The 23657-nt window shown below is 40.3% G+C and overlaps 1 protein-coding gene across 1 annotated transcript in view; it reads left to right on the top strand.

Moving 5' to 3' along the window:
• The window catches only part of TMEM63A (transmembrane protein 63A), a 31576-nt gene extending 8507 nt beyond the window's left edge, over positions 1–23069 (top strand). Inside the window, exons 8-24 of the mRNA XM_042051635.1 lie at positions 2451–2502; positions 3644–3752; positions 4143–4213; positions 4965–5045; positions 5675–5798; positions 6151–6284; positions 8496–8633; positions 10426–10579; positions 11321–11427; positions 13036–13122; positions 13758–13820; positions 14685–14847; positions 15702–15807; positions 16775–16942; positions 20223–20338; positions 21303–21365; positions 21965–23069. Coding sequence (XP_041907569.1) covers positions 2451–2502; positions 3644–3752; positions 4143–4213; positions 4965–5045; positions 5675–5798; positions 6151–6284; positions 8496–8633; positions 10426–10579; positions 11321–11427; positions 13036–13122; positions 13758–13820; positions 14685–14847; positions 15702–15807; positions 16775–16942; positions 20223–20338; positions 21303–21365; positions 21965–22135 — 1907 coding nt within the window. The 3' untranslated portion in view covers positions 22136–23069. The remainder of the gene's footprint in view (positions 1–2450; positions 2503–3643; positions 3753–4142; positions 4214–4964; positions 5046–5674; positions 5799–6150; positions 6285–8495; positions 8634–10425; positions 10580–11320; positions 11428–13035; positions 13123–13757; positions 13821–14684; positions 14848–15701; positions 15808–16774; positions 16943–20222; positions 20339–21302; positions 21366–21964) is intronic.
• The last annotated feature ends 588 nt before the right edge of the window (positions 23070–23657 follow it).

Raw genomic sequence — 23657 nt, 5'->3', positions numbered from 1 at the left:
ATTTATTTTGGTGGACTTAATAAGGTGGTGTTTTAACCACTGTAGTGGGTTGACCCTGGCTGGATGCTGTCTTCACAAACTGCTGCACCAGAGGTCACTCACTCTTCTACAGGGTGCAGCCCTTCAGGCACAGCGTGGGTCCCCCACAGGGTCACAAGTCCTGCCAGGAAACCTGCTCCAGCATGGGCTCTTCTCTCCATGGGTCCACAGGGCCCTGCCAGGACTCTCCTCCAGCCCAAGCCTCCCACAGGATTACAGCCTCCTCTCAGGCATCCCCTGCTCCAGAGCAGGTCTTCTCCACAGGCTGCAGGTGGAGCTCTGTGTCCCCATGGTTCTTCACCACGGGCTGCAGGGGAAACTCTGCTCTGGTGCCTGAAGCACCTCCTGCCCCTCCTTCTGCACTGACCTTGGTGTTTGCAGAGCTGTTCCTCTCACATATTCTCACTCTGCTCTTCTCTGACTGCAATTAGATCTGCACAACAACTTTTTTCTCCTTTTAAAATATGTTATCACAGAGGTGTTGCTATCATTCCTTACTGGCTTGGCCTTGGCCAGCAGTGGGTCTGTCCTGGAGCTGGCTGGAATTAGCTTATGGGATATGGAGAATGCTTCTCATAGAATCCACCCCTGTAGCCCCACCATTACCAAAACCTGGCCACACAAACCCAACACACCCCCTCAGTCTGATGTGAAATTTGTGTGAGTGTAGGGGGCTCTTTAAACAGTTGTCAGAAACAAGATTGCAGACCTCATGCAGACATAGATGACAAGACTTAAAAGGCTCAAGGCAGGATTAACTTTACCCATGTCCTCTTAACTGGTGTTTGTCATTGTGATTTTTATTGGTGGTGATTGTCAATGGAAAACATCTTCACTGCTGAGAAATCTTTTTCTAATAACCAGTCTGAACCTCTTTTGCTTCAATTAATTTAAAATCAGGTTTTTTTGACCTGTCACTGGAGATAATACATTATTCTTTTCCTCTTTGCAAAATCCTTGTAGCTGTTTGAGGATTATAAACATGGGGTTGTTTGTCTGCTTTTTCCTTGTTTTCATAAACTGACCAGTTAATTTGGTCTTTAATGAGAAATGTTTTCCATTTGGCTGATCATAAAATCATCAGCCATGCCTTGAATTTTTGTTTTAATCTAGCTACACAGTCTCCCATTGTTCCTTTAAGTCTTGGTTTGTGTCTCAAAATTGGACAAATCTTGCAGAGACATTGTCAATGCTGACTTGGTAAAGTTAATTTCATGTTTCTTGCAGTCTAGTCCTGATTATATCTTCCGGAGTGGCACCTACAAATACAATAATCATGTCTCCTAGTCTGCCATTCAGTTTGCCGATGGGAATACTGAGTTCTTTGAGTGAGAACTCTGTTAAACCCTGTTGATACACTCTTCCATTTTTGATAATGGGCCCTTACAATCCCATTTTATACCTGGTTTTGTATCAGTCTCATCAAGGTCATGTTTAAAGTGTTGTTCAGGGCTTTTAAGAACTTTGTGACATAGCTCTTGTCTGTAATAGGATACATTGTACCTTTTCCTTTTTGTATTGTTTCCCTGTGGAACTTCCATCTCTGACTTCCCTTTTATGAGCTCTTTCTTGGTAATTCTCTGTTTATATAATTATTAATAAATATTTATTAATAATTATAATCTATTAATAAATATTTATATTAATGTTTCTATTAAAGCAGGACAATACAGCTTCTGTTTTTCTGCATTAACTTTTGTGAGTCTAGGAAATACAGCTGAAAACCAAAGCTTTAGCATCTCTCCCCTTCTTTCTCCTCTTCCACTGTAAGCTGATTTTGTGCATTTGCAGTTCTTTCAGTTGTGCTAACGTAACTTGCAATGTGGTTTAACAGTCTGGGCTAGAAGGATTGTTTAGCTTTCCAGATACACTTAACTCTTTTTTCTTTATGAACATTTACTCAATTTTCCCTCACTTGCATTATCATTTTTTAAAATACTTGACAGTCTAGAGAAATAATGTCATGTAAACCCATTTTTGACCTTATCAAGGTTATCGGCATTGCTTTGTCAGCATTGAATTAATGCATCTTAAAAGCCTGAGATAAGAAATCAGTTAAGATGAAAGAAAAACATGAAGGAAATATGTTCAATCCCTAAGCAATGTTGTTAATGGACATGGAGGGAGGGAGAAAAGGAACTGCTTCAAAGATCTAGTGTTCAGATTTTCAAAACAATCTACTGTTTTTCTTGATGGCTCAAAGGTGGTATGATCTAGGGGTGTTTTTTCCAACTTTAAAATGCAGTGCAGAGTAAACCAACATTGATTATCATTCTAAGTCTTTTTATCAGTGAACTTGCTCAGCATTAAAAAGAAATATAACAACTTCTTTAAAAAATAGAATAGAAGCTGGGTTTCTGACAGTAACTGTTGCACCAGTTAATTTTCCTACTTGTTTTTGCTCTTCTTAGATAAAGATCCCTATAGTTTTGGAAGAACAACTATAGTAAACTTACAGACTAGGTAAGTAAGTCTTGCAGAGTCCCTTCATGCTGATGTTTCCTGCCATGGTCTCTAAACACAGGAATTGCTATTTGCAGCATTGCTCATGGGGTTAGAATAACTTAATCCCCCTGCATCAATTTAAACTGGGATATGTTCTGCTTCAGGATGTGCACTTACAGTGCTGATAAGAAATCTTGAGACTGGGTTTCTAGTCTCTCAGCTCCCTCTTCTCACACAACATGTTTCTCTTGGCTAATGACTGCACAGCTAGTGATATTATTTTCAGAAATTTCCCCATGAAGAGGAACCATGCTTCAGAAGGAAGGTGAAGCTGATAGCTGGAACGTGTTACTGGGATGATTTAAATTCCCTTACATTAGATTTATGTGTGTGCATGTCTCTGAGATTACAATTAAAATGACTTCTATGTCTTTTAAAAATCTGTAAAATAGTTGCATCACGAAGCTGCACAAGTCTTCTAATTTATTACTTGATCAATCCACACCCATCCATGATACTATGTCCAACAGAGTTTCTTTGTTTTGTTAAACCACATTATGAAACCAAATAACTAAGGGAGATTATTTTTCTTGTTGGGTTGGGTTTTTTTCTTCTGTAAAATAGGTTCCTGTATTTTAGTTTAATTGCAATAATTAATGCTCTTCACAAAACTGAAGAGCTGTTCACAGAACAGAATTTCTGTCAGCTTTGAAGAAGGAGCTATCAGAAAAGCAGTATTTACTCCCTTTATGAGGCTGTTTTCAATTTGAGTAAGGACTGTGTTCAAGGAAAGTTCAGTTGTGTGATCAGCACAGTAAATAAAAAAATGAATAACAAACATTTTGGCAAATAGCATCATATGTGCTATAGGTCATCTGCATGAAAAAGTGAAAGCCAAACACTGCCTAAATATGTCTGTGTCATAGAGTATCTGTTTGCTTTGTAGCTCCCTGACCCATAGAAGTTTATGATAAGCAAATTATCCTGTTGGCTGTCCAAGGCATCTGCATAGGTGTGTCTGACTACCAGTAACTACCTTTTTCTTCTTGCTTTGTGTTCAGTGAGAGGTTTTGATCTGATTATCATTTTAATAGCTGCTTGTACCAGTTGGACAGTTACTTCTTCCTGTTTCTCATATTCCTAATGTTTTGTCTGACAGCAATAATCTGCTTTGGCTGCACACAGTTTTTGCTGTTGTTTACCTGATTCTGACTGTTGTCTTCATGAGACATCACATGAAGTATGTCACATATAAAGAAGAAAACATAGTAAGTGTCTGTGTTGGAGTGAAAAAAAAACCCATACAGCTTATTTGCTAGGGGATAATGCTAAAAAAGCAAATTGCTAAGGTGCCTCCTACACACTAGAATGTGACATGAATGTGAAGGAATTGACTGAAAGCAATGCTCTATTGAGTGAATTGTGAAAATGGATGGAGAGAAGGGGGTTGGGGAGGGATTTGTGAAATTTTGCTGTAGCCTATTACCAGTGTATAAAGTGCTGTCAAATAGATGCAGCTCCCACCAAAATCCGAATTTCCTACCTTCCCCCCCCACACACTACACAGCTAATTGTGCTGTGTCTTGGCCTTCCTTATATTCTTGTTTTCTCTTTTGTGATGTGGTTTATCCAAATGTGACTTGCATTTTCTCTCCCAGGTTAAGTGCACGTTGTTCATAACTGGTCTTCCAAAAAATGCGAGTGAAGAGACAATACAAAACCATTTCATGTAAGTTTCGTGCTTGAGCAATAACATTAGAGTCATAGAATGGTTTGGGTTGAAAGGGACCTTTAAGATCATCCAGTCCCAATTCCCTGCCATGGGCAGGGACACCTTTCCCTAGACCAGCTTGCTCAGAGCCCCATCCAACCTGGACTTGAACACTTCCAGGGATAGGCCATCCACAGCTTCTCTGGGCAACCTGTGCCAGTGCCTCACCACCCTCACAGTAAAGAACTTCCTCTAATATCTAATCTAAATCTATTCTCTTTCAGATTGAAGTCATTCCCCCTTACCCTGTCACTACATATTCCTAAACATCTTTGTTTAGGAATAGGAGATATAAAATTGTCCTGATAGTTTTACCTGCCCAAGCAGATAAGGTTTTTTAATTTTGCATTGTTTAAAATTCATATTATAGAACCCACCTTGTAAAAGTATACTTTATTCCTTAGCCAGAATTTAGAAAAGACTATATTTCAGTAAAGTTAGTTAGCTGATCTTAAAATCAGAATTTAAGAAAGTGTCTGTGTATCCACACTTTCCATTCATGTTCCCACACAACTTTTACTTGGAATAAAGCTGCACATCTCATATTGAAGTAACTTCCCAACTATCTGTGGAAGTCTCTGCTCTCTGATATCTCATTCAGAAATTAAATGAGAGATGAGATGTCAGTTAGATATCAGTGCTGCTCTTTGGAAAAGTTTCTTCATTGTGCTTTCTGTTCTTATTGGTCTCATGTGCTGCTTCCTCTCAGGGATGCCTACCCAACCTGCACAGTGCTGGAGGTCCAGCTGTGTTACGACGTAGCCAAGCTGATTAACCTTTTCAAAAAAAGGTACTTGTTTTTGTAACCTCCATGAGTTTAGCATAATTTTATTAATGTTTTGCTAGTCCTTAATCAACATGTACCAGCAGTACTAACCTGGTGTGTACTAAAGATGAATGCTCTGGTCTGGACTTCAGTTAGGTTCAGCTGTGTTTCAAAGGGAGTTGTGGGGTTCAGCCCATCTCTTGTAGGTGTGATATGTTGTGTGATGCATAAGTTAAGTTTTGACTTGCTGATTATCTATTCATGTATGTACTTAGTTATTTATAGTCAGGCAGTGCAATGTGAAAAACTGAACTATTGAATTAATAACTCTGTTAACCCTGCTTCTTTGGTGAGAGGTGCTGATCACAGGAGACACAAGTGTTGTCTTCTGGGCTCTCAAGAATAGCATTAGTTTGTTTGTTCTTTTTCCTGTAACCTCACTGCAAGTGTAGGCTATATAATGATATTCCAGACTTGAAAATAAATTATACTTATATGATTAACCAAAATAAAGTGTGTGTAAATATCTTTGGTGACTGATTACTTTGCTATCAGTCCATGGCATAACTTGTTCTCTCAGGGATTATAATCTTTTAAAGCTTGATTTGATACTGTTTTCTTGCAAAATGTTATGAATGTATTTTCCTGTGCAGAAAACAGGCAGAAAAAAGCCTGATTTACTATGAACATCTGCATCAGAAGTATGGCAAGAGGGTCCAAATCAACCCTAAGCCATGTGGTCAATTCTGCTGCTGCGAAATGAGAGGATGTGAAAGGGTAAGAGATAGTGTTCTTTTTTAGTTATGGCTAAGTAGGTTATTAGAGGAGCAGAAAATAGTTTTTTGTCATGTTTCAGTGGCCTTCAGAAAGTTCTTTATTCATTCATTGCCAATAGGTCATCTGCCATGTTCTCGTACTGTGTGGTAAAGAGGAATTCCCTGAAACTTTTGAAATGTAATCTTAGTGCACGAACTGAAGTACAAGAGAATCTTCCTGTTTGCCTTGTGACATGATCTGTAATTTGTGGGAATGGTATGAGGAAAGGTGACTATGGTTTGTGTAAGCTGTGTGTTGATGAAGATACTGGCCATCTCGTACTTGCATGTAACAGTCATCAATTTCCCCACAGGAGGATGCTGTAGATTATTATACCAAAGTTAGAAATGAACTTGAGGAAGAATATTCAAAAGAGGAACAAGCTGTTCATAGTAACCCGCTGGGAATGGCTTTTGTAACATTTCAAGAGAAATCCATGGCAACCTAGTAAGTTTTGTCTGTTGTCATGTTTGTTCTCTTTTTACTAAAATAGTACAACTGATCTCTTGGTTGTGTCCCTGGTTTGCTTATGTTGGTTCTTCCTTTCTTCTTTTTCACCATTCGGTGGATTTGCTCTGCTTTGCTTTCTGGTAAGTTTTCCTGTAAGTGTGCATTTTAGCCTCTATGCTGTGAGTGAAGAAACTACCTAAGGGACTAAAAGGCTTGGGGCATTTAATGGGATAAAGATCCTTTCTCTTCTGTGTGGGATCCAGTCCATCAGTGTAGGTTAATAAGAGACCAGACTGATTGGTTCTTGAATATGAGTTATTGATATCTCCATTTTCTACTGTGCAAATGGTCCAATTACCAAGCTATCAGAGTGAGTGCAAATTACTCTGCTGGTTAAGTCATCTCAGCAATGTAGAGTCAGTGAGGGACCTTGTCACAGGTGATAGATACATATTCTGTGCATCTCTTACCTGTTGTTATAGATATATGTGTAGATCTAATATCCAAAGTTGTTCTGTGCTTTTATTCAGTCATTTGTAGAGAAAATGTGTGTAGCCTCTCATGTTCTGTTGGCACTTTGTGACCATCTTTTGCTAACACAAGGTGGGTAAAGGGAAGCAGAATAATATTTGTATCACAGCATAACACATAATGCTCTTTTTAAATTATTCTTAGCCTCTGTCACTTAAATTGTCTGCATTCTTTTGGCCTTCAAGTCGTGTCAGAGACACAGTCTTCCAGGCTGTTTTTCAAGGAAGTCCAGGATGCAGAATTTCTTGCAAGAATTTGGTGTGTTGGAGAAAGTTTTGCTTGCTACTCCTTAACGGAGTAGTGATTGTGTGATGAAATCTGCCTCCTCTTGTAATTTTGTAATGAAATAACATTTTGAGATGTGAAAACGAAAGAAGAAATAAGCACTGAAGTTCCGTCTCTAGCTACTGATGTATTGTGTACAATTTTGATGTGATAGTCTGTCCTTGAGCATGTGTTCTGAGCTGCACTGCAGGCATCTCTCAGTTGAATCATCAAGGCCTGAAAACATTTTTGTTTTTTAGCTTGGAATTAATGTGGTGGGCTCCATTCCCTGGAAAATTAGACAAGATTACATGCGAAGCTGAGGCTCCCATCAAATTAGAAAGTTACTTGGTGCCCTTAGGATGCTCTGCTCCACAGAGCCCTGAAATAGAATGCGAGAAACAGGGAGCCAGAACTGAAGTTCTGGGGGCTCAGATGATTGTAGAAGCTTGCTAATGATGGCTGAAGCTTGCTCTGTATGTATTTTTGAAATAAACTGTCAAAGAATAATTAACTTTCTTAAATACTTGCTGCTGCAAGATGCTGGCAATCTGACATCACTGCTTGAATTCTGGTAAGGAAAAGATCTGGGGGTTATGTTTGATAGTTTAGTGTTTGTGTGTGTGGTTCTCTGTCTTCTTTACGTTCAACTGAGAAACAAGCATGTTCACAGATTTTAGAATCTCCCCATTTAAATATAATATCTATTGTTTCTATGCTACTCTAATAAAATATTCTCTGAATGTGTGTCTCGCCCTTCTACTTGCCCTGCTGTCCTTTGAGAGATCTTTGAAAGTATTTATTCTGGGCATGTTTAAACTTTCTTTAAATATTTTGAGTGTCGGTCAACTCATAATATTAGAAGATAGAATTAAGCACTGTGATTATTTTAGGAGTGGGTGAAAGAGGCTAATATTTTGAATTGTGAGAATACCAGCATGCTAAAAATTCTTCTGAGAATTGGTACTCAAGGCAAAATTGGCTGGTTTAGATAGTAAGGGATTAGTCTGCAGTCTCATTTCATTAGTCTAGTTTGATTTGAAAACAGATGTATTATGTAAAGATGTGTTTAGGAAACTGTCTGTCTTTAATTTTTTTCCAATGCTCTCAGGCTTTGATTTTTTTTTTTTTAACATGACCCATTGCTGTTGTTCATGTTGGTAGAAACAGCAAACAGTTTAAACCAAGACTGCTTTTTATTTCTAGCAAAACAGATCTCAAGCATGTGGCAGCAACTGTTTATATAATGGTCATTAGTGCATAATATGTTACATTGTTGTTTAAATTCTATCTTGATTGCGGGTCATTAAAATAAAAAACAACCCTTTATCACTATTCCCAGACTTTCTCATTACATATTCAGCATTTTCAGGTGTTAAAAAATTGGAAAAATCTTCTTCTTCTTCCTTACAGCATCCTTAAGGACTTCAATGCCTGCAAATGTCAGAGCATTAAGTGTAAAGGAGAACCCCAGCCATCATCCTACAGCAGGGAGCTGTGTGTATCCAGCTGGGAGGTCAGATATGCTCCTTATCCTGAGAATATTTGTTGGTAAGATTTCTGTCTTACATCCATTGATTGGTGATGATGTAGGTTTAGAATGGGAACAGGAGAAACACAGATGAGAGTGTTATTCTTTAACCCTAAACTAAAACTTTATGTGGTGTTGGAATGTGGCTGATCTGCCTCTTTATTTTCATTACTGGTGTTCTTCTTATCCTTGGGGTCTGTGGACATTGCTTGGGGTAATGGACTAGAGTTTTTCCTGCCTAAAATTTAAAGAAAACCCTAATCCTGTGTAAGTCTGTCCCTCAGTGTGCATATCTACTGTTGAGATCTGAGGAAAGCAACTTGGTGTTGGTGCTGAGTATCCTCAAAATATGTATATATTTTTCTGAGTTGCCACATGATGAGTGTAACTTGATCCACTCTGTAAACTCTGGTCTGTCTTCTAACATCTCTATTGACTCAGTATATGTCCCAGATAAATGCTTTTTGAATTAAACTGTTCCTGTGCTGTCATCTGTCATGCTTATAGGCTAAAAAATATCTAAGCATTTTCTGTTTGTTTTGCAAATCCCTTAGGTTTGAGTCAATATAATCCTTTCTTCTGTAATAGTAAATTTGTTGTGACATTTCCATTGCCCAACCCAAAACTGCAAGTGAGACACAAACATGCACAAATTACTGTATTTCACCTGTATGTAGTTTTTTTAAAAATCACTTTTTTTTTCTTAATGATTTTAATTGAAAATGAGTTTTAAGGTGACTGCGCTATTGATTCCTGGTAATTGTGAGGTTTTCTCTAGAACTACAATGCTGCAGTTGGGAACAAAGTTCAGAATCTTTAACCATGAGGCAAAACCCCATGATTCTTAGCTTAGTGTCTTTTGCAGCAGTCTTATTTTGAGATATGAATTAAAAAATCTCTTGCAAGCTGCTTTCCAGGTAGGGATTGTTTAATGTGCCTTTTTCTGTGTGTGTGCTTCATTTCCTCTTCGTTTCTTCAAGCACTGGACTGAGGAAATGGTCTGAGACTCAGTGCACTGAAGCACTTGCAAAACTTTTCTAAACATCTCTAAGAGAAAAAAAATGGTCGGGTTTTGATATTTTGGGTTGGTTTATTTGTTTGGGTTTTTTTCTGTTCTTTTTCTTTTCTCCTCCCCCCACCTTGAAGAAGAGGAGCCACAGGGATTTTCCAAGTCCACAAAAAGACTTGTCATAATTAGGGATATTACTGAGCTTCTGTATCCCTGTTTTGTTTGTTCTGAATATTTGGCTTTGGCTGGAGTTCAAATCATTCCAGTCCTTTTGACAACCATCTCAAATAACATTTAACAACTTTACTTGTTTAAAATCTATGGTTGCTGTTTTAATATGGCAGGAAAGGGTGCAGTATTTGTAAATTTGAAATTTCATTTCACATCACAGTTTTTTGGTAGATTCCTCCTCTGATAGGTATTCTCCTTGCAGAAATTCTCTGTGTCTTCTATCTCTGTCTCTCCTTGTTTCATTTCTGTTTAGTACTTCTGTATTACTGGACAATGGAAGTGTTTCATCCCAAACCTTAACTACATTAGACATTGTTTGTGTAATGAAAGAATAAATGTGTTCTTCTGCAAGCACAATTTATGTTATCATTCAAGAGAGCTTGCACAGTTCTCTTTACTTCTAATAAGGATCAGCAACTGGAACTTGTGTAGTGCTTTGTTATATAACTTTGAAAGCTCAGTTTAGAAAAAGCAGTGCCACCTGTCACTTGACAGATAGTATATATCTTTTTTTAACAGCAAATGCTTGCTGCTTGTTTTAATATCCTTTTTATTTTTGCTTCTTTCTCCAGGAAAAATCTTTCAGTGCATGGACTGAAATGGTGGTTTAGATGGGCTTGCATTAATTTGCTTCTTTTTATTGTGCTGTTTTTTCTAACTACTCCTTCCATAATCATCTCAACCATGGACAAGTTCAATGTCACTAAACCTATTCACTACCTTAATGTAAGTATTGCCATATGTTTGGATATAGCTGTGGATCAGACCAAAGTTTTGGTAAATTGATAGAGTTTCATTGTCTTACTGTACACCTTCAGTTGAAATTCTCAGGATTGTTTTATGTAGCTGCTGATTAAAAACATAAATCCAGAATCAGGTCTTTAGCCCTCTTTTGCTCCTGGATAATAGTCTGAAGTAATTTAATCTGAGGCTTTATATTATGATAACATATTTATGTATTTGTTTGTGGTAAAAATTTGCAATCCAAACAAATAATTCTAAACTGTGTAATCAAAAAATCTTTGCAAAAAACAGAATTTCAAGTCCAACTTGTATTTTGATTTTTTTTTTTTAATAAGAAGGGAGGAAATTCAGATTTTTAACTCTGATGTAAAATGTTTTTATTTTGCTCATAGGGTTCAAAGCAAGATGGCATATGTATCTGATCCTAGTCTGACTGCAGCTAAAGCAACTTGCAAGCTGTTCTTTTTAAATATTTCCCCAAGCTAGTGCAAACTACATAAAAACTCCTTGTGAGACTGCACTTTCATGGAATTTAATTCCCAATCTCACTTTGGTTTTGTGTCTTGCATGCCAGTGCTAAGCACTTATTACTCAGTTTAAGATTATCTGAATATAATTTCCCCAGTTCATCCTGCTATAATTTACAAAAAGCAAAATACTACCATCTCTGTTCCACCACTACTGCATTAAAGTGTTTTTAATACTTATTTTCTCCCCCACTAGAATCCTGTCATCAGTCAGTTTTTCCCAACACTCTTGCTCTGGTCCTTCTCAGCTTTGCTACCAACAATTGTGTATTACTCAACTTTGCTGGAGTCCCACTGGACAAAGTAAGCAACCTTTTCCCCTGTTTTTACCTTATCAGCTGAATTACTAAAATAAAGGAAATTGCTGATCTTTCACAGAAGTGTCAAATCCGCAGACCTCTCGTAGCAGGGAATTTCCTGTTTTAGTCTCTTTCTAGTGTTATAACCACATTTCAGGGTTTAGGTAATTTATAACCCACACAGCAAGTGTAATCTGACCACATGATTTGCTTATGCTTTCCCCTGCTTCCCACTTCGCTCCTCTTTGTATTTAATAAAAAAAAAAACCGTATGAGCAGGCTCAGGAGGTGTAGCTTCAACAGGAACATGGGAAGTGCCTCTAATCCCATAATTAAGTCACTCTCTGAGAGGATAGGCCATGTGGGTTTGGATCCCTTCCAGGCTGACAATTTGTGAAAAAGGGCATCCATCTTTTTGTAGTTTGGCATGACAAAATGGTCTGGATGTTACTCGTGGTGCACAACTCAGCTCTGTTGGATATTAGCGGTGATCTGAGCAGGCTCATGGGGCCAAAGGCCCAGCAGATGTGTTGATGCATGGTTTTCACATAGAACTGGTGCACCCCAGAGATGTCAAGCCCACTGATGTGCTGCTGACTTGGAGACTTCATCACAGCTTGGTTTGGAATACCAGATTTGATGCCCTGTTTGCCTTCAGTCAGATAAAAGCACAGTACTGCACAGTCAATCCCAGCTTCCCTCAACTTCACTCGATCTTTGTCAATAAAGCTTGTAGCCATTTTTTTGTTTGTTTTTCTATTCTAAGGTCAATTTTGTTTTTTTCCTTTCAAATTTTTGTACCATTCCTTTCTAAGACATGTCCAGAGTCTGCCTTTTATTTGCCACAGTTGTATGCTTTTCATCAACTCTATTTTGGTAGTTGTGCTACACACAAGAACTTTGAGCCCTTCTCAATCAGTCAAAATAGCTTTCTGAAGTCACTAGAGATCATAGGTCTGATTTCAAGCCTCAGTGCAGTTACACTGATAGGTCTTGCCATGCCCAAGAGTTCCTGTAATAAAACCCCTATGGTTTTAAAGCCCTCTCAGATGCCACCTCTAAGAGTCTGAATTGTTCATAGTGCTGCACTTTTCTGACAACAGGGTGTCACTAGATCCATGTTCCTGCTGCTGCAGTAGGGGTATGGTGTTAGTAGTGTCATGTTGTTCCCCAAGACTTGACACTTGGCAAGGAGGTTGTCTAAGTGTCTGGTTTCTTGGCAGTGGTGCCCTTTTCTGAACTGCTTAATCCCTCCTGGCATGACTCTTGAAGAGCTGTTTGTTTACAAGCTGTTGCAAGATTGAGTGTCTTTGGGTGAGAGACCAGCTGTGGTGGTTGCACATCACCGTGCTTGTGGTACAGACCTGTAGTGATGCTCATCCAGAGTCTCGATTTACATTCAGCAGTGTTTTTGTTGCCCAAGAAGATACTGAAAGTCTGCTTGGTCCATATTGGTGAATATCTCAAAGAAGTTTGTTTTTTATCTTGTAGCAACGTGATATGGTAGGGGAAGCTGGAAGTCTGACAGGTGTTGGCATTGTCCAGGCAAGATCCTTCATGTGTGGCAGCTTTTTGTATGAGTTTCTTACTCAGTGCCTTTTTATGTTGATAGATCTGCAGAGAACAGAATAATGATGCATAAAGTCTACATATTTTTGATCTTCATGGTATTGATTCTGCCCTCCCTTGGTCTGACCAGGTAAAGAATCATAGTTAAATGAAGTAATGACTGAGTACTTTCATGATGAGACATCTTTACTTGTGTTTTCTAGTTGTGAGGTATAGTCAGTGTACCCTCACTCCCCCCAGTGTGTGCGATTATGTTGTCATTACACATTAGATTTCAATGCTCATCTTACATTTGGGGGTCCTCAGAACCCTTAAAGTTTCCAAAGCCTGACTTTTCTTTTAACAAAGAAATTTAAGACCTTGTAAGACCAATGGCTAATTAAAAGTTGCCCATAGCTGCAATCTTAGCTGAGAACCAAGTTTCCTGAGTGTTTCCTGTACTTCAGTTGGAGTTGTCCCTTTCTTTCCACAGTATTTGACTGTTTCCTTGGCTAACTGGGTGACATGTACTTGTCCTATCTGTATAATAATTGCTAAAAATTAATAATTAAAACTTTAATATGGAGTAGATGTTTCTGTTCTGTTTGATTTTGTACCTTTTGTCTTATTTCCAGCTATCAGTACCTGTGACAGAGCCAAAGTAGTGTTCAGATTATTTGATTAAATTCTCTCAACTATCTTGATTTAAACTACTTGAAAAGAGAAGCTATTTTAGACAGTGCTAAGATGTGGGAGACTGAATTACATTCACCATCTTTCTTCCAGCCTTGATTTTTTTTTCCGCTGGCTGTTTGACAGAGAATCGTCTGATTCTGCAGTTAGGCTGGAGTAAGTATTAGCTAAATAATGTTCCCTCTATGCTATTCCTTTGTAAAGGAATACTTAGGACTTACATTTTTTTTTTTACTCTTTACTGGACTTGGTTAGTGTTTATTAGAATTTGCTCAGGGTTGCTACTCTGGGATGATGTTGAGTTGCTGAATAAGGGGAGGAGACAATAAGGTTGGACATTAGGAAGAATTCCTTCACAGAAAGGATGGTAAGGTATTGGAACTGGCTGAGGATTGTTGCCTGTCATGGACAGGGGATCTTCCCAAGGATTACAGTGAGACCAAATAACTGCAGCAGTTCTCTTTCTGTAATCCAGTGCATCTTGATTTTAAGGAAAATGTATGTTTTTACACACATTGCATTGCAAATTTGCAGGTATTGGTTATTTTCAGCTCTTGTGCCTGTGCCTGGAGGGAAAGAATAGAATGCAATTGTTAGGATATAGGTTTCCAAATGCTGTTTCAAAATTAGTAACAGGAGGACAATTAGGAGTTACTAAGTTAGGAGAGATGATTATTCTGTTGCAGTCTTATTTCATCTTGTGGCAGGTTGCTGTTGCAGACATCAGATGATGCTCTTGTCTGCTGTCAGCCACCCATCAGGCTGCTGCATCTTTTTGTGAACAGTTTATTCCTCATCTGAACTGCAACTCAGCCAGGCTCTTATATACTACACTGGCTGCTTTTATAGCTCTGCAGTATTCTTTTACAACAAGGTTATCACAACTCTTCTGGCCACTTCCTGAGGTACATAGTGCTTATCCTGATGGTAAGAGATCTCCAAAGGCAATAGGGATAGATTGTATACCTCCTGTGTTTGCTTATCTTCCTCCCAGTCAGTGTCTGGTGTCTTTCCTGGCAGATGTGTCTTCCTGCCTGACCAGGGAGCCTTCTTTGTGAACTATGTGATTGCCTCTGCTTTCGTGGGCAATGGGATGGAGCTGCTGCGCCTGCCAGGCCTCATCCTCTACACCATACGCATGATCATGGCCAAGTCCACAGCAGAGAGGAAAAACATCAAACAGGTATTGGAGCTCCTCCTTAGCAGGAGGCAACTCAGTGATCGATCCTTGTCAGAAACGGTGGGAGCACCCATCCTTCACACCATTAACTATCATCTCCTGACGTTTGTGGTTTTTTAGCCTTTGTTTTGCTTGTCCACGACAGGTTCATGTTCCCTTCATTTGCAGCACAGATAACAGGGAGGGAGTTATTCAAGTCAGAGATGGTCAAAAATCAAACCTCAAGCTCTGAGCTTCAGGTATCAATCTCTTCATAGCTCTAAGTCAGAGTTTTATGATTAGGATTTTATAGAATAGTTAATGATTTTATCTTGTAGTCTGAACTTCAGGGTTTTTTTTTAATTCAAATCGATCTAGAGTTAGTTTCTTCTGTCAGCCAGGAGGTGTGAACAGCTTGCTTTAATCTGAACATACACCTAGCAAAATATGTATTTTTTGCCTGTATTCCATTTTAAGAGGTGGACTTCCAGGTGATGTGTCATCCCTATAGCTTGAAATTCCAGGTGTTACAATGGGAACTTAAGCCTGTGTACAGCTGCCACAGTGAGGTGAAGGTTCTGAGTCTGGCACAATTATTTTCTGCTTTGTGGTTTTAAGGGGCTGCTTCTTGTGGATGCAGATTCCCTCAGAAATTACTTTAAGGCTATGAAAGAAGCAGCATCTTTTCTGTATGTCCAGATAATAAAAACACATAATACTTCATCTAATTACATCATTTCTGCCTCTTAGGGAAATAACTGATCTCTCAGGGGGAGAGAATAAGAGAAGGTGAATTGTTGCTTTAGTGAATCTATTCTTAACTCCTGACACATTGATGGATGACTTGAGAGTTTTGGATGTTTTGTTTTTGTTCCTAGCAACAGGCATTTGAATATGAATTTGGAGCAATGTATGCCTGGATGCTGTGTGTGTTCACTGTCATCATGGCCTATAGCATCACGTGTCCCATCATTGTCCCTTTTGGTAAGTTTTCCAGTGAGCACTGTGGGAGTGAGATGGGGCATGTGGGAAGGTTGGAAGGCCCAGCTCTGCATTCTTATTCCTGTTCAAATGCTGATAATTCTTAGGACTTGGATCCAAGTTTCCTTCCCTTCTTGTTGAAGAACACCAAAAAAGATGATGAATTACTTAGCTCTTGTATTGCCTTTAGAGGTTGAAAGTGTATTTAATGTCTATTAGATGTTTATTTTATTTCTCAAATTTGAGTGTACTGGCTCTGGTGTTGAGAGGTTTAGATCAGACATAAGTAGTACTAAATAATTTTATATAGTTGGCATTTTCATTTTCTAATCCAAAACTTTACAGAGCTAGATACAAGATAATTATCTAAATTAGATACTGTTCAGAACTGGTTCAATCAACAACCTTATTACTGGGAGAATGTGGCCAATTTTTATGTAACAGTGTAATTGATATTTACTTCCATTCTGTTTTGTATGCAGTTGTAAATAATCTGAATGTGCCACTGCATCCCAGAGCTGTTGCAATTCATAGCTGCCACAGCAGTTCCTGGCTGTTTGTTTGGATAAGGAATAGCTGACTTGAAATCCACTCATGAATCTGGTGAAAGCCGAGAGGGAGAGGTTAAGCCACTGTCAGGCCATTCTTCCTCACTAGCACAGTGGAAGGAGAGTTAGGAAGTTTTACCTACTGGCTTGGCCTCATGTGCCAGCACTCAGATGGAGCTCTGGGCTCTCCCTGGGAGCACAAGAGGCACCACAGAGAAGTGTGTGGAGAGGGGAGGGATGGGGGTGCAACAGCCTTAGGAGCAGGTGCTGTCGTGCAGCTGTACCCTCCTTGTGTTTGGGCTGTACCCACCACTGGTATCTACATTTCCACTCACTTGGATAGTGTAGATCTCCTCACAGAGCTGCTGCTTTTTATCAAACCTCCAGCAACCTCTGCTTGGCTCTCCTGCTTTCCCTGCCAGGTTTGATTTACATCCTCCTGAAGCACATGGTGGACCGTCACAACCTCTACTACGCCTATCTCCCTGCCAAGCTGGAGAAGAAGATGCACTTCGCAGCTGTCAATCAGGCCCTGGCAGCTCCAATCCTCTGCCTTTTCTGGCTCTATTTTTACTCCTTTGTGCGGCTGGGTAAGTATTACCTGTTTCCACCTAGAAGCTGCTCCCAGCTCTCTTGCCAGCTTCCCTGAATAAGATGTGAAGTTTCACAAGCTTTGCAGACTTTTCTTTTTCCTTCCCTAAAGGGGAGGTCATGGTGGTTGCCTGTGGGACTGAACTACACAACATTTGCATAAGGGCCTTTGATGGAGATGGCTGATACATTAAACTGTTACCATGGGGCTCCATGTTCCTTCATTTCACAGGACATCATGTATTCCTTAAATCAGGATACTTGGAATTGGCCAGTTGGGCTGTGAAGTGACAGACAGTAAAAATCATTACATAAACCAAAAATCTATTCAGAATTAGCTCTTTGTAGTAAGATGATCACTGGCTTCACTACCTGCATTTGTGTAGCCTGGGCATAAGTTTAATTTGCTTGGGTGAATTGGTTGCTGCCATCACTCAGGAAAAATGCTAAAATATTGGCTGATGCTAGTCCTCGTGTGTTCTACATCATCCATCAAATTTTACATGGAAGACTGCAGTGAGATGGTGACTCTCTTCCCCACATTTGTAGTTTAAAACCTCATGGGTTTTATGTGTAATTTATTTTTAAGATAGGGACATTCTATGTTTTGCAAATACTTGGCATTGATAGTATTGGCTGTGCTGTACCAACACCTTTGATGTCAGAAAAGGTAAGAGACAGCTTATGGGTTTTTATCCATGATACAGCAGGAAGCATTTGGCATGGAATGGGGGTGTCAGTGATGGTGGAAGAGTCAAGTTTCCCTTCTTTAGAAGGAAGCTCCTGATATCTAACAGCATTGTGCCCTCATGGCAAATGATCATGTTTGCATGGTGTTTTCTAGCATACCAGTAGTCAGAAAGGTATTGTTGGCAGGCTGTCATCTAACTTTAGGGGTAGGGAAAGCTGCCTGTGGAGGTAAGAGGCACTTGGAACTATTGCTTCAGGCTGTCCTTGGATTTTAATAGGTTCTGCATTACTTGTATGTTTGAGAGCTTGTTTTTTTCCCTTGTTTTGAGAGCTGCTTTTGCAACCAGGAAGACCAACAAATCTGTGTCCTCTAAATTAACAGGAGAATTTCTAGAGCATGCTTTAGAAAAATCACCTCCAAGGGCTCAGCATCTGATCCACCTCTTTAATTATTAGGAAGGAAATCCTGGTGAAGTAAAAATGAAATCTTTTATTATAATGTTTTCTAGTTCTGCATGGTAAAACCATTATTTGTCAGGGACCTTAATAATGGAAAACACAGGCTGGATTACTGTGTTTGGCTTGGGCAGTGTAGAGGACCCTGCTTACAGGATGTTGTTTGGTGGTTTGTCAGTGCACAGGGCAGTCTGAGAGGTAGGAATTTGATACGTTGATTTCATTGCCATTGATTTCATTGCTCCTTCTAGTGCCAAAAAGAAGGAAGGAAGGAAGGGTAAGAGAGCTCTGCTTCCTTATCTGCAAAATAGATCAGTTTATGGTGTAAAGCTTGATTGCTTGGTCACTGGCTTGTATAGTTGGCTTGATATGGGTGTTTCAGTCTGGTTGCAGAGTCCAGTGACAGTACTCTTGTTTCTCACTCCTTATATATTAATGTAAGCCTGGAAAGACCCCTCTCCCAATTCTCAGGGCCAAATACCACCTGCCTGCATACTGAAGGTGATAGGCTGTACTGGTGTCATCTTTCTCCTTCTCAGTGCCTGTATTCCTCCTCAGCTCTTATGCCATCCATCTGTCCATCCATCCATCCATCCTGCACCTGCAGCACCACTGGGCCTCTCACCACAGAGGAAGTGAGGTCCTATCTGCAGTTCAACCTCCATCTCCTGGGGTAGTCACTTGAATCCCATGTTCTCCAGAGCTGTTGACAGGCAGGAGTTCTGAGGACACAGTGCAGGGGAAAACTGATGTAGGAGACTTTTCCTTCCCTAATCTCTGCTGTTTGTCTTGTGGTTTACACCATACATTGGCTTTGGTGTAGACACACCTCACCATCTGGTAAATACTTGTGTAACCTGTGCTTATAAAAATAACCTCCTCTGAAGGACATTCCAGAATACCCATAGGGAGGTTTTTTCACTTCCTTTTTTTTGGTTTGAATAGTGATGTGTTTGTAGGGCTTTTCTTGGTTTTGTTTTTTTGTGTGTGTGTGGTGTTTTTCCCCTTGTGAACAGACCTGTGCAGGGCTTCTATAACCTGCTATAGTGTAAAACTTGTCTATTCTGTGCCACTGCTTATGTTGGGGTTACCACAAAAATGTCTGAGGGTTGGTGTTGCCTCTTTTGTCTGAAGAAGCTTGGGAACAGCTAGGGTTTGTAGTGATGTTTACTTTTTCCTGTTATCCTATTCAAGTCATCTTTACTGCAAAATGAGATTAATTTCTTTAGAATATTCCCCTAGTGGATCTGGAAAATAAGACATCACTGTAATCTTTAATACTTTTTCCATACTAGGCAACCATGTCCTTTCCTATAATTTTATTTGCACACTCTTTGAACTAAAACTTACCTTTCAGCCTAGTTCATATTTACTGTTTCTTCTCTTGATCTTTTTCCTTGGATTCTTCCCAGTTCTGTCCCTATTTTATTATAGACAAGGCTACTCAGCTGAAGGCTCAGTAGCACTGAATTATTTTGTATAGGTGCCAGAGACTTGTCTTGTTTTTTCATTTTCCTCTCTTCCTGTGTTCTTTGATACCATCCCACTATTGACTGCTTTCCAGCAGTTGTATGCTGCAGTGCTATTGCTATCCCTCACATCTACATTTCATTTTTCCTTCCAAATTGTACTTATTTGCTGTTTTCTGCATACAGTTTTATCTTGCTGTTGGTTTTTTTGTTTTGATCCTTTAAAGCAAGTGGGGTGGTCTTATCTACCAAGATCATTTTGATTCTTCTCCTCCCTTCATACCTTTGAGCTGTTTGCAAACCATCCAGCTTGGTACCACCATCATGATTAATCAATGTAATTAATATTATATTTCACAGATCATTAATGAAAGTATTTAAGAAGGGAGTGCAAATGGATGAATGAGGGAGGAGGAGAATCACTGTGAGTCTTGTCTATCATTTAAGTATTACAGCAACATTTCTTGGCCTCTAGAAGTGGGAGAAGTTTGTGTATAATGACATTCTCCTGTTTGTGGCTGGAAGTTGGCTGCCCGTTCCTCTAAGGAAAAATAAAAAATCCATGAGGCTTCTGAAAAAGAGGGAGATAAATAAAGGCTTGTTTTGGTTCTGTTGGTTTTTTCTGCTATGCATTTTTATATTTATTCTCTGAATATTTTTCTAGGTTTTAAAGCACCTACAACGATGTTTACCTTGCTTGTTGTCAACATCACTATTGTTATTTGCTTGGCTTACACTTGTTTTGGCTGTTTCAAGCACCTGAGTCCACTGAATTATAGGGTAAGTGATGGATACCTGACCTTTCAACACCTACCTGTGTGCTTGACGGAGCACCAGCTGTTCCTGTGGGGTTGTCCATGCCTTCCTGCTGGCAGTGTCTGTTCACAAAGGCTCTTGGTAAGATGGCTGAAGAGGGCCTGTAGTGCAGGTAGGCTGCCGGGCAGAGTGGAATGTCTCTCAGTGTCTGCAGGAAAGTCTCTCAGTGAATTTGAGAGAAAATAGCAGTATGGAAAAAGTATCCTGGGCTGCATCCCCAGCAGCGTGGGCAGCAGGTTGAGGGAGGGGATTCTGCCCCTCTGCTCTGCTCTGCTGAGACCCCACCTTCAGTGCTGCATCCAGCTCTGGGGTCCCAGCACATGGACCTGTTGGAGCAAGTCCAGAGAAGACAACCAAGATGATCAGAGGGATGGAGCACCTCTGCTATGAGGGAAGGCTGAGAGCAGTGGGGGTGTTCAGCCTGGAGAAGAGAAGGCTCCAGGTTGACCTAATTGCAGCCTTCCAGCACCTGAAGGGAGCCTACAAAAAAAAAAGGTGGAGAGAGACATTTTACAAGAGTGTTTAGTGACAGGGCAAGGGGGAACGGCTTTAAACTGACAGTAGGTTTAGATCAGATAATAGGAAGAAATTCTTTGCTGTGAGGTTGCTGAGACACTAGCACGGGTTGCCCAGTGATGTTGTGGATGCCCCATCCCTGAAAGTATGAAAGGCCAGGGTGGATGGAGCTTGGAGCAACCTGGTCTGGTGGCATCCCTGCCCATGGCAAAGGGTTGGAACTAGATGATCTTTAAGGCCCCTTCCAAGCCAAACCTTTCTATGATACTGTGTAGAAGGATTGTAGGAGAGAGTACCAGCCCTGCACTGAGATCTGTCTGTGCAGGTTTTGGGTGCTCATGATCTGTGTGTATGGTTTTCACTCACCAGTTTGATATTCTCTCTTTCTTTCCCCACCTGTTGCTGGTTACAGATAGACGACACACAAGGTGAAAGAGGAAAAGACACAGATGTACCAACAGTCCCAACATCTTCTGTAAGAAGCTAAGAGTTACTAATACTCCCTTATGTTTCCTAGAAAAACTTAATTTCTCACCCTGCTTACCCAAGAGCTTGTGTAGGACATATTACTCTGAATGGACTGTGGGATTTGCCATCCCATGTGGGACCAGAGAGTTCTGCAGCTGGGCTCCTTGCCTGCTCCCACGTGGTGTCCCAGAAGTACCTTCGGCTGCCATTTTAGGAGTAGTTGAGACACGTTGCTTCCAGCAGCTCTGTGTGCTGTGTTCTGTGCCCTGCCCCAGACAGAGCCTCACATCTGGACAGCTGCCAAATGCAGTCAGTGGCCACTGCTTTGATTCTGAAAGCTGTGACGTGTAGCAGGTGTTGCTTGCCATGCCACTGAGAAGGATATAGGACTGAGGTAGAAGGAAAGGCCTTGTGCCACAGTCAAGAGGTGCAGGTGAGTGTTGCACCAGGAAGCCTCCAGCAGGGTGCAAAAGGCCTGAGGTGTTAAGATGAAGAATGGGAAAAGGAGGTTGAAAAGAAGAGTGACAAGGGGAAATATTATCCTGGGTGAGTTATCCCAGCGTTGTGCTTTGAGAGACCACTAAAACCCTTCACTTGTGATTTCAGATGTACGTCCCCCAGGTTTTGCGTCCTCATCCTACAGAAAGGACGGTGCTGGCCCCCACGGAGCAGCAGTCGTATGGCACCATGGACAACACTTGCTCCCAGGCAGAAGGAATCGTGAGCTATGCCACTGGACCGGCAATTGTGGATCAGGCATCGAGAGCTTCGCTCTGAGTGCCGAGGACTAACACAAGGTGGAGCACTTGGCCCAGGTTTAGGAGAACTCATTCCCTGCCACCTCCCACTAAGAGTTAGGTGTTATTTATGTATTCCTGCCTGCAGAAGAGGTACAGAAATAATTCATTGTGTGGTCTGCAGCTGTGCTGGGAGGTTAAAAAGCAGATGCCTTGGGACTGATTGTTTTCCAGGCTGTCTACACACGTTGTGAAACAAACAAGTTGAACACGGAGATGCTGATCCTCAGGGACTTCACTTATGCTATCTCATCACTTGCCTCATGAAGATAACTTATGCTGCATACAGATAACTGGTCACCAAAGCCAATGCAGCTTTAGAGCTGTCATTTATTTATTCAAAATAATTCTTCCCTTTTTAAAAACCCCCAACATTTATTATTTATAAACCTCTTGGGATGTGTTAAATCCTGAGACAATGCCACTTTTGATGAAAATGCTGTTTGCATGGGTGCTGAGAATGGTGTGTGGGAGTCTCTCCTCTTGTCACCCAAAGTAGTCAGCGTAGTCTTGATCATGGTACTTTTTTTTTCTTTGAAATAGATGAGGGATTACTGTGCACTTGGATACTAAAAGTACCAAAGCAAAAAGACTGGTGTAAAGAAGGGAGTGATTTATCTGATACTGTTTTTATAGACTTTTGGAGGGCATTTAGGTTGTTAGTTTCTGTTCACTATTTTTAAGGGCCTTCCACAATGAAAGTTCACCTGCCAACAATAAAGGATGTAAACATTTTATCTCTTTTAATCTTGGGTTAAAGTTACAGATCTCTGGGTTTTCTCTGTAGTGCCAATTATATGAGTTGGAAGATACTAAGTTTTTTAATTATGTAGTAGGTGCTAATCTATCCCAAAGTGCAATGTGTCAAAGTGTAACTAATAATCACAGAGCAATAAAACACTGAGTTTAGAATACTTTCAGGCTGTCTTGATTTATTTATTCTTTTCTCTGTGTGTTGAAACAGTCCTTTTGCTGGCTGCCTCACAGCATGGTCATGAACTCTCTATAAGAGCACTGCCACAAGCCTTAGAATGACAGTATGTCCCATGAGGAATTTGAATACTTTTGCATTTCTCTAGGGGATGAATCTTGGTGACCTTTGGGTAGGAGAATCTTTTGGCCCTCTGTTTCCTTGCTTGTTGTTAAACTGTTATTTCCTGAATTTGACCTTTTCTAACATGTCTGTAAAGAAGCAACATTTTGAGATTGAAGGAGACTTTGTGCCATAAATGTGTGCAGGTGTTCAGTGCCTTGCAGGGCCACCTTCAGTTCCCAAGAGCAGCACTCGGACACATGCTGAGCATGAGACCTGCCCACTGCAAGAAGGACCCTGTGGAGCTCTGATCCCTCTGATGACAAGCCCATCCTGTTAGCTGAAGATGCAACTCCTGGTTCTTAAAAGGCAGGTGAGGAGCCTTGTCTGGTGGGGGGCACATGAATTTGTCAGGCTATTTTACACTCTCACTTCAGTGGTGCAGTTTAGTCAGGGGTTTCTGCATGTG

This window comes from Corvus kubaryi, unplaced genomic scaffold, assembly GCF_017639235.1.
Source record: "Corvus kubaryi isolate FWS band 111438036 unplaced genomic scaffold, C.kubaryi_AGA036_p1.0 76, whole genome shotgun sequence".
NCBI classification, from domain to species: domain Eukaryota; kingdom Metazoa; phylum Chordata; class Aves; order Passeriformes; family Corvidae; genus Corvus; species Corvus kubaryi.
This window is presented reverse-complemented; position numbering and strand designations above follow the sequence as displayed.